This window comes from Glandiceps talaboti, chromosome 13, assembly GCF_964340395.1.
Source record: "Glandiceps talaboti chromosome 13, keGlaTala1.1, whole genome shotgun sequence".
In the NCBI taxonomy this organism is placed as follows: Eukaryota; Metazoa; Hemichordata; class Enteropneusta; family Spengelidae; genus Glandiceps; species Glandiceps talaboti.
In genome coordinates, this window is record NC_135561.1 from 23,533,486 (window position 1) to 23,550,887 (window position 17,402).

A 17,402-nucleotide genomic window follows, 5' to 3' on the forward strand; every position below is an offset into this window, starting at 1 on the left:
TCACATGTTGTATCACAGTATTGTCACTAAGGTATGTAGATCTCATCACATGTTGTATCACAGTATTGTCACTAAGGTATGTAGATCTCATCACACATATCACAGTATTGTCACTAAGGTATGTAGATCTCATCACATGTATCACATTATTGTCACTAAGGTATGTAGATCTCATCACATGTTGTATCACAGTATTGTCACTAAGGTATGTAGATCTCATCACATGTTGTATCACAGTATTGTCACTATTAAGGTATGTAGATCTCATCACATGTTATATCACAGTATTGTCACTAAGGTAAGTAGATCTCATCACATGTTGTATCACAGTATTGTCACTAAGGTATGTAGATCTCATCACATGTTATATCACAGTATTGTCACTAAGGTATGTAGATCTCATCACATGTTGTATCACAGTATTGTCACTAAGGTATGTAGATCTCATCACACATATCACAGTATTGTCACTAAGGTATGTAGATCTCATCACATGTTATATCACAGTATTGTCACTAAGGTATGTAGATCTCATCACATGTTGTATCACAGTATTGTCACTAAGGTAAGTAGATCTCATCACATGTTATATCACAGTATTGTCACTAAGGTAAGTAGATCTCATCACATGTTATATCACAGTATTGTCACTAAGGTAAGTAGATCTCATCACATGTTATATCACAGTATTGTCACTAAGGTATGTAGATCTCATCACATGTTATATCACAGTATTGTCACTAAGGTATGTAGATCTCATCACACATATCACAGTATTGTCACTAAGGTATGTAGATCTCATCACATGTTATATCACAGTATTGTCACTAAGGTATGTAGATCTCATCACATGTTGTATCACAGTATTGTCACTAAGGTAAGTAGATCTCATCACATGTTGTATCACAGTATTGTCAGCTTTAATAGTTGACATTTAGATACATTAGAAGTATGTCTAATACCCTGTCATACTTTATTTATTTTGTACAGGATTTGGAGACACGACTAGCTATTGTTTTACGTCAGAGTTTCCTACAGTGTCCTACGATTGGTGCCCAGCTAAGACTACTAGAAGTCTTTGAAGGCATCAGTAGTAGGGAAATGGTACAAGAAAACTTGAAAGACAAAGACAGACACCTGTTGAACTCATTGACTGGAGAACTGATAGCTGTTAAGTCTATGTTCCATGCCAATATGAGAAAACCTCCATTGCATGCTAACATGCCCAGGGTTGTTAGTAATCTGATATGGATCAGGGCTTTAGAAGCAAGAGTCAAGGTAGGTACCTAGGTACCTTAACATAGTTCATAGTATAATATATAGTATTGTGGCTAACATATACAAAACATAGTTTCTTAGCACAGTACACAGTATATGTGGCTAACATATACAAAACATAGTTTCTTAGCACAGTACACAGTACATATGGCTAACATATACAAAACATAGTTTCTTAGCACAGTACACAGTACATATGGCTAACATATACAAAACATAGTTTCTTAGCACAGTACACAGTACATATGGCTAACATATACAAAACATAGTTTCTTAGCACAGTACACAGTATATGTGGCTAACATATACAAAACATAGTTTCTTAGCACAGTACACAGTATATGTGGCTAACATATACAAAACATAGTTTCTTAGCACAGTACACAGTACATATGGCTAACATATACAAAACATAGTTTCTTAGCACAGTACACAGTACATATGGCTAACATATACAAAACATAGTTTCTTAGCACAGTACACAGTATATGTGGCTAACATATACAAAACGCAATTGGTCAATCGACCTTAGAAGTTGTAAATGTTTACAAATGCTTAGGTCTCAATCTAACCCACAACTTAAAATGGGATACACATCATGTAAGCAATATTATAAGCAGGGCTTCAAAACGCCTACATATCATGAGAGTCCTGAATAACATATACAAAACATGGTGCTGGCAACAAAAATTTAAAGCTTATTTACATTTCCTTAGTCCGTTCATGTCTTGAATTCTCCAGTGTTGTTTGGCAAGGAGAGCTCTCTGACAAATTGAGGTGAATTCTCTAGTGTTGTTTGGCAAGGAGAGCTCTCTGACAAATTGAGGTGAATTCTCCAGTGTTGTTTGCATTGTTGATAGTAAAGGACAATCACAGACTTCATCACCTAGTTCCATCACTGAATCATCACCAATACCCTACACATTAAAATAGAAAAGTCCCTTTCAAGTGTACATTGAGTGTAGGACAAAACAAAGAGAAAAATAGTCCTGTTGTGTATAGCATTAGACTGGTTGAGTAATTTTTAGCACAACTGAACTGAGGTTCAGTAGTGCTATAGGGATCCCCCGGCGTCTGTCTGTCTGTCTGTCTGTCTGTCTGTCTGTCTGTCTGTCTGTCTGTCTGTCTGTCTGTCTGTCTGTCTGTCTGTCTGTCTGTCTGTCTGTGTGTGTGTGTGTGTGTGTGTGTATGTGTGTAAACAACTTAAACTCAAAAACTGATGAACCGATTGCCATGATATTTGGTGGGTCCATTACCTGGGGTGTCTAGTTGGGCAATTGTTCAAATCAAAATGATCGCATCACAGATGTGTGATTTGGGTCAAAAAATGTGATTTTTGGTCAAAAAACTTAAACTCAGAAACTACTGGGCAGATTGGTGCGAAATTTGGTGGGAACATTCTTAAGGGGATGTAAAGTCAGATTTGTCCATGACGGGATGATTCCATCAGTGATATGCAAATTACGGCTAAAAATGTGTCTTTTTGGTTAAAAATCTATAATTCCAAAACTACTGAGCAGATTGGGCTGAAATTTAATGGGAATGTATCTAGGGATGTATGGACAAAGAAATATTAAGCATACCATGATTCCATGAGTGATATGCAAATTAGGTGTAAAAATGTTCATTTTTGGTCAAAAACTTATATCTCAAAAAGTACTTGGTCACCGAGTCTGAAACTTGGTGAGATGTTTCTGCATGTTATTCTTCAAAACATTTTGACAAAATTGGCCCTAGCAACCATGACCACGCCCTTACCAACAACCAAATGGCAGTATATTTTGGTCAAATAACAACATCATATGGTAGGCAAATGAATAAACATTCAAAAAATGTATGCAAATACCGTAGCAACCATGACCACGCCCATAGCAACAGCCAAACGGTCGTGTATTTCACAAAGATAATAACAGGGATTAATAGACAATTGAATAAACGTTCAAAAAATGTATGTAAATTTGCCTAGCAACAAGACCACACCCATAGAAACAGCCAAATAATCATATATATTGCAAAGATAACTACAGGAATAGAAAGACAAATGAATAAACATTCAAAAAATGTATGCAAATGTGCCTAGCAACAAGACCACGCCCATAGCAACAGCCAAATGATCACATATATTGCAAAGATAACAAAGGGGATTAATAGACAATTGAATAAACATTCAAAAAATTGTATGTAAATATGCCTAGCAACAAGACCACGCCCATAGCAACAGCCAAATAATCACATATATTGCAAAGATAACAACAGGAATAGAAGACAAATGAATAAACATTCAAAAAATGTTAGACTCTCTCACAGTCCTCGGAACTTCGCTTTACTAAAATTGACGCTAAATGAATTATTTTGTATGTACCGATACCATCTACATAACGTACTCCATCGTACTCGAACAACCTTGTACTGTGCGCCCTCATCGACCACATAGAGATATATGTTCGTTGACGTGTGACTGCGACGCTCCGTGTTATCGCGAAGTCCGGGGCTTCGCGATAACACGGAGCGTCGCAGTCACACGTCAACGAATGGTTATCTCTATCATGGTCGATGAGGGCGCACAGTACAAGGATATTCGAGTACGGTTAATTAGCTGGCATCGGTACATACAAAATAATTCGTTTAGCTTTAATTTTAGTAAAGCGAAGCTCCGAGGGCTGTAAGAGAGTCTAAAAAAATGTATGCAAGTGTGCCTAGCAACAAGACCACGCCCATAGCAACAGCCAAATGATCACATATATTGTGAAGATAACAATGGAGATTAATAGACAATTGAATAAACAATCAAAAAATGTATGTAAATATGCCTAGCAACAAGACCACATCCATAGCAACAGCCAAATGATAGCATATATCGTAAAGATAGCAACATGGTTGGATAGGCAACTGGAAAGTCATTCACCAAATGAACACTTATTGTTCGCATGTTAGCATTTTTAAAAACTGTACAGTTGTGCTACAATGCCATTGGCATTTTTTTTTTTAGTGTGGTGACAGTTTTCTTTGTATGTTTGTCTGTTTTATTATTTATGTATCCTTCGTTATTTCGTATTGGTTTTGTTTGTTTGTTTGGTTGGTTTGTGTGTGTGTGTGTGTGTGTGTGTCTGTGTGTGTGTGTCACTGTGTGTGTGTCACTGTGTGTGTGTGTGTGTGTCTGTGTGTGTGTGTCTGTGTGTGTGTGTGTGTGTGTGTGTACCTTATTTTAGTATTCTCATAACTGTATTTTAACTTTATTCATAGTACTTTGTATTGTATTGAATTTTACTACTTTTAGGACTTGTTGTATTAATCACTTTGGTTTTTGTTTTTGTTTTTGTTTTTGTGTTTTAACATGTTTATTTTACTGATGTGTGAACTCAAGCAATTTGACTATTTTATTTTGGTCACATTTTTGTTTTAACAAACCATATATTATTATTATTATTATTATTATTATTATTATTATTATTATTATTATTATTAGTATTATTATTATAATAAAATAACAGATTGAAATCAAGATGGCAAACAACCAAAATTCTTTAATTCTTTAATTAAATAGGATCAGAAAGAAGCTTTCATATTGTAAATGCAGATTGAAATGATGCCAATTAATGTAATATCTTGGCTGTTTTTCCTATCAGGAACCCATGAACAAACTAAAAAGAATCAGTCCACAATCTCTAGAGGGGGATACAGGATGGCATGTGAGGGATATATTTGCTGATTGCATGGATGATTTTCAGAAATTTGAAGTGAAGGGTATCCAGGATTGGCAGAATAACATTGTGACAGAACTGCGAGATCGTCTCAAACAACCTTTGTTGGTATGTACCTTTATTGTTTTGTTGGTATGTACCTTTATTGTTTTGTTGGTATGTACCTTTATTGTTTTGTTTTACATACATTTCAATAGGGAACTTGCTAACCCACCATCTTGAATATCTTGAATGTTGCACCATGGGAAATATGATGATAACTATAAATCAATCAATAATATAAACAATATTATTACATTGTTTGTAACCACAAATACTCTAGTTAAGGTCATTGAAAGGTAATTGACGTACGAATGAACAAGATCATTGAATGGTAATTGACGTACAAATGAACAAGGTCATTGAATGGTAATTGACGTACGAATGAACAAGGTCATTGAATGGTAATTGACATACGAATGAACAAGGTCATTGAATGGTAATTGACATACGAATGAACAAGGTCATTGAATGGTAATTGACGTACGAATGAACAAAGTCATTGAATGGTAATTGACATATGAATGAACAAGGTCATTGAATGGTAATTGACATATGAATGAACAAGGTCATTGAATGGTAATTGACGTACGAATGAACAAGGTCATTGAATGGTAATTGACGTACGAATGAACAAGGTCATTGAATGGTAATTGACATATGAATGAACAAGGTCATTGAATGGTAATTGACATACAAATGAACAAGGTCATTGAATGGTAATTGACATACGAATGAACAAGGTCATTGAATGGTAATTGACGTACGAATGAACAAGGTCATTGAATGGTAATTGACGTACGAATGAACAAGGTCATTGAATGGTAATTGACGTACGAATGAACAAGGTCATTGAATGGTAATTGACGTACGAATGAACAAGGTCATTGAATGGTAATTGACGTACGAATGAACAAGGTCATTGAATGGTAATTGACGTACGAATGAACAAGGTCATTGAATGGTAATTGATGTACAAATGAACAAGGTCATTGAATGGTAATTGACATATGAATGAACAAGGTCATTGAATGGTAATTGACGTACGAATGAACAAGGTCATTGAATGGTAATTGACGTACGAATGAACAAGGTCATTGAATGGTAATTGACATATGAATGAACAAGGTCATTGAATGGTAATTGACATACGAATGAACAAGGTCATTGAATGGTAATTGACATATGAATGAACAAGGTCATTGAATGGTAATTGACGTACGAATGAACAAGGTCATTGAATGGTAATTGACGTACGAATGAACAAGGTCATTGAATGGTAATTGACGTACGAATGAACAAGGTCATTGAATGGTAATTGACGTACGAATGAACAAGGTCATTGAATGGTAATTGACATATGAATGAACAAGGTCATTGAATGGTAATTGACATACGAATGAACAAGGTCATTGAATGGTAATTGACGTACGAATGAACAAGGTCATTGAATGGTAATTGACGTACGAATGAACAAGGTCATTGAATGGTAATTGACATACGAATGAACAAGGTCATTGAATGGTAATTGACATACGAATGAACAAGGTCATTGAATGGTAATTGACATACGAATGAACAAGGTCATTGAATGGTAATTGACGTACGAATGAACAAGGTCATTGAATGGTAATTGACGTACGAATGAACAAGGTCATTGAATGGTAATTGCATTTAAATCTAAAACGCCACCTCTGCGTTCGGCCTAATCTCATGGTGAGGCTATTGACATCTCACAGCAGGCTTATTTAAAAATCACCAATAAGAATTTGTGACTGTTTTCAGGGCCGCGAGCTTCATTAAGGAGAGTATGAATGGCATCTGGCCATGTGTGATTGGAAAACAAAATTTAAAAACCCAATCTGCATGAATTCCAGGCTAAATACTCATAGGGTTGATGTCAAATCCTGCGCAACTCTTCGGTCTGTTAAACGTAAATGTAAATTTTATCTTTTAGAAAATTGTTAGTTTTGTAGTCTTCTTGTTGTTCTTCTGGCTTTTGCCATTTTACAACCTTTTGTATTTGTTTCATTTGTTTGACAGTCTATTTTTACTTCTTGGTCTTTTTAATCTATAAATTGTATACTTTTATCTCACTGTGTGAGAAGAGCCTTTGGCTCAACAGTCTATCGAGTTTAAATAAAGTCAAATAATAATAATTATAATAAAGGGTCCTAGGTATATTTAGTCGTCCGGACGGGGACTTATGGATTGGGTACCGTCTGTCCGTGCGTGCGTGCGTGCGTGCGTGCGTGCGTCTGTCTGCAGCTGTTTCTTGGAGATGTCTGGACTGATTTTTTTCAAACTTGGTACAGGGGCAACATGCTATGGCATACATATGCACGTCAATTTGTTTTATGATAGATCCAATATGGCCACCTAGCAGCCATTTTGTTTGCGAAGTTTCTCTGTCCAAAGCCATAACTCAGACATGCTTGAACAGATCTCATTCAAAGTTGATATTAGGACAGTGTTCTATGACATACATGTGCATACCCATTTTCGTCATGATACAATCCAATATGGCTGCCTGGCAGCCATTTTGTTGGCGCAGTTTTCATGTCCAGAGCCATAACTCAGACATGCTTGAACAGAGTAGTGATATCAAAAACAACCATATGAGGCCAAACAACATTAACCAGGTTTGAAAATGACAACATAAACTGCCAGTTCCTTAAAACCCAATCATAGCGGGGATTATGTCATTTTCAATGACTTGTTTACTTATAATTACAACAATTGTAAGAACACTATTATTTGTGATGTATTAATTTGAAATTAATCCTAAATTAAGTCATGTTTGTTGTCTGTATGTTAGATTGCTGATGACTATGATGAAGAGCAAGATTTGCGGCCACAAGTAGTGAATGTGAACCTTGACCCAGAGCTGTACTTACTTCTACGTGAAGTCCATTACCTGGCACAGGATCCATATCATGTGAAAATACCAGACAATGTGAGAGCTCTACTCAGAAATACTGATGCAACTACACTCAGAACAACTGCTGCCAGACTTGAAACCATTGTATCTAAGTATAATACCGTTATGAGAACTATCACAGACTTTGAGAGACCATTATTTGAAAGAAAATTAGGAAAGATAGACCATGTAAGTATGATTATTACTAGTCTAGTTCCTATACAGTATCGTTACAATTTATACCTTCACTCACAGTCTAGTTCCTATACAGTATCGTTACAATTTATACCTTCACTCACAGTCTAGTTCCTATACGGTATCATTACAATTTATACCTTCACTCACAGTCTAGTTCCTATACAGTATCGTTACAATTTATACCTTCACTCACAGTCTAGTTCCTATACAGTGTCGTTACAATTTATACCTTCACTCACAGTCTAGTTCCTATACAGTATCGTTACAATTTATACCTTCACTCACAGTCTAGTTCCTATACAGTATCGTTACAATTTGTACCTTCACTCACAGTCTAGTTCCTATACAGTATCGTTACAATTTATACCTTCACTCACAGTCTAGTTCCTATACAGTATCGTTACAATTTATACCTTCACTCACAGTCTAGTTCCTATACAGTATCGTTACAATTTGTACCTTCACTCACAGTCTAGTTCCTATACAGTATTGTTACAATTTGTACCTTCACTCACAGTCTAGTTCCTATACAGTATTGTTACAATTTATACCTTCACTCACAGTCTAGTTCCTATACAGTATTGTTACAATTTGTACCTTCACTCACAGTCTAGTTCCTATACAGTATTGTTACAATTTGTACCTTCACTCCAGTGGTTAGAAACCACAGTTGGCATCCAGACTAGGTTATCTCAAAGACAGGAGGATTGCAATCGGATATTTATACAGCAGCTGTAATCGAAGTTATTAAGTCAGAGTGGTTTATTGATTTTATTGCCTGTACTGTGTGTACTTACTTTGTTGCCCTGAAATGCTCAAATAATTAATGATATATGGTTTTATGATTTTATTGCCTGTACCCATTAGATGGGTGTAATCACTAGATGTGAAAACTAGCAATGAGTTTGTAGGATATCAGCAGTAAATATAATGGCTGTGTGAAATTGACAATATAGCAGTTATTGTGTGTAGTTTTTGACAATAGCAGTTATTGTGTGTAGTTTTTGACAATAGCAGTTATTGTGTGTAGTCTTTGACAATGTAGCAGTTATTGTGTGTAGTCTTTGACAATAGCAGTTATTGTGTGTAGTCTTTGACAATGTAGCAGTTATTGTGTGTAGTCTTTGACAATGTAGCAGTTATTGTGTGTAGTCTTTGAAAATGTAGCAGTTATTGTGTGTAGTCTTTGACAATGTAGCAGTTATTGTGTGTAGTCTTTGACAATGTAGCAGTTATTGTGTGTAGTCTTTGAAAATGTAGCAGTTATTGTGTGTAGTCTTTGACAATGTAGCAGTTATTGTGTGTAGTCTTTGACAATGTAGCAGTTATTGTGTGTAGTCTTTGACAATGTAGCAGTTATTGTGTGTAGTCTTTGACAATGTAGCAGTTATTGTGTGTAGTCTTTGACAATGTAGCAGTTATTGTGTGTAGTCTTTGACAATGTAGCAGTTATTGTGTGTAGTCTTTGTTGTCATGCTGACCTAAACTTTTGATGTTTCTTTTATCTAGCTATTTGAACAAGGTCTAAATCACTACACATGGAAGATGACAGAGAGTGCTGATTTTATAGAACTAGCTCATTCATTGGTCTGTTCTGATCTACATCATAACCTGTCTATTGTACAAAGCAATTGCCATGAAATGATTGACATCTCAGAATCTTGGTCCAAAATGCCATTAGATGTTTATGAAATGCGGGATTCTGACAAGAGTTACTCCATGGATGAACTTATCAAATGGCAGAAGTAAGTCAAAGTCCTGCAGTCAGTGTATCCCTTTATTAGTTTCAATCTCAATCTCTCACATACAATATCAAACTAGATGTCTATATCAGTTATATCAGACAAGATATGTGATCATATCAGCCAGGACAAATCCATATCAGACAAAAGATGTGATCATGTCAGAAAGGACAAATCCATATCAGGCAATACATGTGATCATATCAGACAGGATAAATCCATATCAGGCAATATATGTGATCATATCAGTCAGGATAAATCCATATTAGACAAGGTATGTGATAATATCAGACAGGATATGTGATCATATCAGACAGGATAAATCCATATCAGACAATATATGTGATCATATCAGTCAGGATAAATCCATATTAGACAAGGTATGTGATAATATCAGACAGGATATGTGATCATATCAGACAGGATAAATCCATATCAGACAATATATGTGATCATATCAGTCAGGACAAATCCATATCAAACTAGACATGGGCCATAATATGAGGTTATTATCCCATATCACCTATTTGTTCGTCCGAGTTGTTAGACAAGTGACACATTATGAAAACTGCAAGAACAGTGAGTGATGTAACCAATGAAGAGGTACGTGATATCGGGTAACAACTGAATTATCATATGCCGATGCCCATGAATTCAAGGAGAAATTATGAAAAATGAAGAGCATGGCTTGCAGTGTGTTTCATGTGTCGCGCGACTTGTTATCAGGTGACATTCACATACACATAGTTTGCTGACCCTGCTCAACGTGCTCTGACAATCGTCAATTTTCATCAGATTTTGGTGTATATCATTACAGAATCGAACCATTAACTAAGGAAATGGGTTTTCTTATCTTTCTTATCACTGAATAATGTTTGTTGGCAATATTTACAAATGTGATAAAGCACTGTTACATAACACATCAGGCAAAGCTAAGCTCAATGTCATATCAGTTGTTATCAGTTTTATTGACCTATTATCAGTAACATTGCAAATAGCTTTAGAGATGCAAACAATTTTTATGACACCCGCTAATGCAAAAATCCGTCATGTGTAATTATTTCGAAATACAACATTGGTGTTAAAGTAAGTTCTCTAAAAGTTTCAGAAAATGCTTATAAAACTAGATGGTCAACTGTGAGCATAACTTGTGCAGTGTAATAGTGTCGTAAGGCTAGTTAGTATACATATACAGTGGGTGGCCTACAGTGTACACTCACAGTCACCAGTGATATTTGTTGGGAAATGTACGTACCTGTACAGTGTTGTTATGCATTTGTCATTTAATGTATGATCATAAATGGTAGCATTTGGGTATGGATATTTTCGCCAAAATTGTTTTAAAAATTTCTCATTTTTGTGGCCATACGCGATATCTAACTTTAGTATGAAGATCACCCACCATTTTGTTTATGTTCTCAATCGGCATGTTTTATCCTATCAGAAAGGTGTTTTCTGATATATTTAACATAAATATCATGACGTTTAGTATCCCATATCAGAAGTGATATTTCACGTTAAATGTCATCAAGAATGGTTGATCTGGACATAGGTATATGAGAATAGACAATACAAGTGAAGTCAGACTAAAATATGGGGCCATACCAAAAAGAACAGATATATATATATATATATCAGACTAAAGATGGGGTCATATCAAACTAAAGATGGGGTCATATCAGACAGGACAAATCCATATCAGACTAAAGATGGTGTCATGTCATACAAGACAAATCCATATCAGATTAATGATGGTGTCATGTCAGACAAGACAAATCCATATCAGATTAATGATGGTGTCATGTCATACAAGACAAATCCATATCAGACTAAAGATGGTGTCATATCAGACAAGACAAATCCATATCAGATTAATGATGGTGTCATGTCATACAGGACAAATCCATATCAGATTAAAGATGGTGTCATGTCATACAAGACAAATCCATATCAGACTAAAGATGGTGTCATATCAGACAGGACAAATCCATATCAGATTAATGATGGTGTCATATCATACAGGACAAATCCATATCAGATTAATGATGGGGTCATGTCAGACAAGACAAATCCATATCAGACTAAAGATGGTGTCATGTCATACAGGACAAATCCATATCAGATTAATGATGGTGTCATGTCATACAAGACAAATCCATATCAGACTAAAGATGGTGTCATGTCATACAAGACAAATCCATATCAGATTAATGATGGTGTCATATCATACAGGACAAATCCATATCAGATTAATGATGGTGTCATGTCATACAGGACAAATCCATATCAGATTAATGATGGTGTCATATCAGACAGGACAAATCCATATCAGATTAATGATGGTGTCATGTCATACAGGACAAATCCATATCAGATTAAAGATGGTGTCATGTCATACAAGACAAATCCATATCAGATTAATGATGGTGTCATATCAGACAAGACAAATCCATATCAGATTAATGATGGTGTCATATCATACAGGACAAATCCATATCAGATTAATGATGGTGTCATGTCATACAAGACAAATCCATATCAGACTAAAGATGGTGTCATATCATACAGGACAAATCCATATCAGATTAATGATGGTGTCATATCAGACAAGACAAGTCCATATCAGACTAAAGATTGGAGTTATATCATACGGGACAAGTCTATATAAGACTAGACATGAGGCCACGTCAGACTTGTTATTTTTCCATCCACTAGTTTCACAAATTATGGCCCTATTTTTTAAATTTTAATATAATATCATTGTCTTTGTTTCTTATTCGTACCTTATAGAGATTTAGATGAAGAACATCAAAGTTATGTCGTGCCCTCTGGGAACAAAATACATCAATTATTGCAGACATCATATGAGGTGAGTTAGATGTATGTACATGTATGTATGTGTGTGTGTGTGTGTGTGTGTGTGTGTGTGTGTGTGTGTGTGTGTATTTTCTGGAATGTTTGTAAATTCTACATGGAGTGTACTGCATATGTGCATGGTATTTCTCTGCAATGTTATGCATATCACCTGAATATGACTCTTTTAGTCAAATCATTTTTCCAATAATAGTTAAATAAATGACAATTCAGTATCTCTGTATCTGTATTACAGGCTGTTGAAATAAGCAGTGCCTCTCCTATTTTGTTAATAATACATGTTGCCAATGTATCTGTATCTATTATTACAGGCTGTTGAAATAAGCAAAACCTTTCCAGGTGAATTGTCATTGTCAATGTCTTTGTGTCTTTCTTTCAGGCTGTTGAAATTAGCAGAGCCTCCCCTGCCTGGGAAGAATATGTAGCACACATGGATGCCTTGGTGCTAAATGGTTTGAAACAAACCACAGTGAAAAGTCTTCGGTCGATGTTGAATACTATTGTACAGGCTAATATGGCTGAGGTAGTGTAAACACAAAATCCCAATCTTAATTGAATATACACTATTAAGTGAATTAGGTACACAAACACAAAGTGAAAGTCCTCATAACTGTAATTTATTACCTTATTCTGGCAATGAAAGATTAACCAACAATTTGATTGAAAACATTCCAAATGATATCTTTGTACTGTACCAAAAATTCAGAAAGTTATCCCTATAAGTTGATAACTTGCGTTAATTTATTCCATGGTACACTCACAATGGTTTTCACTTCTAATACTAAACTCTAAGACACAATGTGTGGAATTCTAGGAGTATTACATTTCAACTTTGATTTCAAAGTAAACTAATCTGTGCTATATGTGTATATGATTATCTCTTTTGTGTTGTATAGAAACAAGGCACTATCACCCCTATATTGACCATTCGTATGGAGTTGATAGAAAACTTTGTCAGTTTTACTCCACCATTAGACCAGAGTACTGCTGTAATCAGTGTACAAGAAAGAGTAACACAATGGTTGTCTGGATTCAGAGCTAGAGGGTCATTAGTTCACATGCTGGGTACTGTAGATAAGGTAAGAGTTATTGCCAAAGTTGTAATAACATTATAAACAGGTAACAACAACAATTAAAAAAACCTAACAACAACAATTATAAACAGCTAACAACAACAGTTATAAACAGGTAACAACAACAATTATAAACAGGTAACAACAACAATTATAAACAGCTAACAACAATAATTATATACACCTAACAACAACAATTATAAACAGCAAACAACAACAATTATAAACAGCTAACAACAACAATTATAAACAGGTAACAACAACAATTATAAACAGCTAACAACAACAATTATAAACAGCTAATAACAACAATTATAAACAGGTAACGACAACAATTATAAACAGGTAACAACAACAATTATAAACAGCTAACAACAACAATTATAAACAGGTAACAACAACAATTATAAACAGGTAACAACAATAATTATAAACAGGTAACGACAACAATTATAAACAGGTAACGACAACAATTATAAACAGCTAACAACAATTATAAACAGCTAACAACAACAATTATAAACAGGTAACAACAACAATTATAAACAGGTAACAACAATTATAAACAGCTAACAACAATTATAAACAGGTAACAACAACAATTATAAACAGGTAACAACAACAATTATAAACAGGTAACAACAACAATTATAAACAGCTAACAACAACAATTATATACACCTAACAACAACAGTTATAAACAGGTAACAACAACAATTATAAACAGGTAACAACAATTATAAACAGCTAACAACAACAATTATAAACAGGTAACAACAACAATTATGAACAGCTAACAACAACAATTATAAACAGGTAACAACAACAATTATAAACAGGTAACAACAACAATTATAAACAGGTAACAACAACAATTATAAACAGGTAACAACAACAATTATAAACAGGTAACAACAACAATTATAAACAGGTAACAACAATTATAAACAGGTAACAACAACAATTATAAACAGGTAATAACAACAATTATAAACAGCTAATAACAACAATTATAAACAGCTAACAACAACAATTATAAACAGGTAACAACAACAATTATAAACAGCTAATAACAACAATTATAAACAGGTAACAACAACAATTATAAACAGGTAATAACAACAATTATAAACAGGTAACAACAACAATTATAAACAGGTAACAACAACAATTATAAACAGGTAACAACAATTATAAACAGGTAACAACAACAATTATAAACAGGTAACAACAACAATTATAAACAGGTAACAACAACAATTATAAACAGGTAACAACAACAATTATAAACAGGTAACAACAACAATTATAAACAGGTAACAACAATTATAAACAGGTAACAACAACAATTATAAACAGGTAACAACAACAATTATAAACAGGTAACAACAACAATTATAAACAGGTAACAACAATTATAAACAGGTAATAACAACAATTATAAACAGGTAACAACAACAATTATAAACAGGTAACAACAACAATTATAAACAGGTAACAACAATTATAAACAGGTAACAACAACAATTATAAACAGCTAACAACAACAATTATAAACAGGTAACAACAATTATAAACAGGTAACAACAACAATTATAAACAGCTAACAACAACAATTATAAACAGCTAATAACAACAATTATAAACAGGTAACAACAACAATTATAAACAGGTAACAACAATTATAAACAGGTAACAACAACAATTATAAACAGCTAATAACAACAATTATAAACAGGTAACAACAACAATTATAAACAGGTAATAACAATTATAAACAGGTAACAACAACAATTATAAACAGCTAATAACAACAATTATAAACAGGTAACAACAACAATTATAAACAGGTAACAACAACAATTATAAACAGGTAACAACAACAATTATAAACAGGTAACAACAACAATTATAAACAGCTAATAACAACAATTATAAACAGGTAACAACAATTATAAACAGCTAATAACAACAACAATTATAAACAGGTAACAACAACAATTATAAACAGCTAATAACAACAGTTATAAACAGGTAACAACAACAATTATAAACAGGTAACAACAATTATAAACAGCTAATAACAACAATTATAAACAGCTAACAACAATTATAAACAGGTAACAACAACAATTATAAACAGGTAACAACAACAATTATAAACAGGTAACAACAACAATTATAAACAGGTAACAACAACAATTATAAACAGGTAACAACAACAATTATAAACAGGTAACAACAACAATTATAAACAGCTAATAACAACAATTATAAACAGGTAACAACAACAATTATAAACAGCTAATAACAACAATTATAAACAGGTAACAACAACAATTATAAACAGGTAACAACAACAATTATAAACAGGTAACAACAACAATTATAAACAGCTAATAACAACAATTATAAACAGGTAACAACAACAATTATAAACAGGTAACAACAACAATTATAAACAGGTAACAACAATTATAAACAGGTAACAACAACAATTATAAACAGCTAAAATATCTAAGAACTAATTGTAATAAGTCCAAAACTGTTTGTGCAATAACTGAAATAAAAAACCTGATGTGTGTGTTACAGCATGGATATGAAGAATACATCACAATGGATGAGGAAGTTCATCAGTTTACACAACAAATCATGATGATGGTTAAAGAAAACGGAGAAGAATGTAAGGTAAGACAAATCTTACAGTCAAAGCAATATAAAGTGAATTGATTTGTCAGGTTGCCATGGCAGCACCAGCTGAAGTCAACTGTTTATAATTGTTTATCAGGTTGCCATGGCAGCACCAGCTGAAGTCAACTGTATATAATTGTTTATTAGTTTGCCATGACAGCGCCAGTCAAAGTCAACTGTGTATAAGTTGTTTATCAGGTTGCCATGGCAGCACCAATTGAAAGTTACTGTATATAATTGTTAATCATGTTGCCATGGCAATACCAGCTGAAGTCAACTGTATATAATGGTTTCTTCTATAGGATTTGCTGAAACTGTTCCAACCTTATACGTTCCTATGGTTACAAGATATTAATGCAACATTTGAGGAGTTCCTCCATGGACGTTTATCACCAAATCCTAAGAGAAATCCATCCAAAGCAGATGCTGCAGCAGGAATGAGAGAGATTGCATCAGCCAGGTCTATACGATCTGCACATAGTGATCGGTAAGCCAAGTGTCTTGCAATAGCGCTGATAAACATTCTTAATGTGTCTAGTCCAATTAGAACTGTCTGATAAACATTGCTAGTGTGTCTAGTCCATTCAGTGCTGTGGGGTATTGGTAGTTTGAATGCCATCTCTTGTCATTCAATATTGGTAGTTTGAATGCCATCTCTTGTTATTCAATATTGGAAGTTTGAATGCCATCTCTTGTCATTCAATATTGGTAGTTTGAATGCCATCTCTTGTCATTCAATATTGGAAGTTTGAATGCCATCTCTTGTTATTCAATATTGGTAGTTTGAATGCCATCTCTTGTCATTCAATATTGGTAGTTTGAATGCCATCTCTTGTTATTCAATATTGGTAGTTTGAATGCCATCTCGTCATTCAATATTGGTAGA

The 17,402-nt window shown here is 34.0% G+C and overlaps 1 protein-coding gene across 1 annotated transcript in view; it reads left to right on the forward strand.

The window, feature by feature from the left end:
* The window catches only part of LOC144444417 (uncharacterized), a 237,286-nt gene that overhangs the window by 29,463 nt on the left and 190,421 nt on the right, over positions 1–17,402 (forward strand). Inside the window, exons 12-20 of the mRNA XM_078133829.1 lie at positions 991–1,278; positions 4,905–5,087; positions 7,837–8,127; positions 9,646–9,881; positions 12,669–12,747; positions 13,132–13,275; positions 13,649–13,831; positions 16,418–16,513; positions 16,819–17,003. Of these exons, the coding sequence (XP_077989955.1) occupies positions 991–1,278; positions 4,905–5,087; positions 7,837–8,127; positions 9,646–9,881; positions 12,669–12,747; positions 13,132–13,275; positions 13,649–13,831; positions 16,418–16,513; positions 16,819–17,003 (1,685 nt within the window). The remainder of the gene's footprint in view (positions 1–990; positions 1,279–4,904; positions 5,088–7,836; positions 8,128–9,645; positions 9,882–12,668; positions 12,748–13,131; positions 13,276–13,648; positions 13,832–16,417; positions 16,514–16,818; positions 17,004–17,402) is intronic.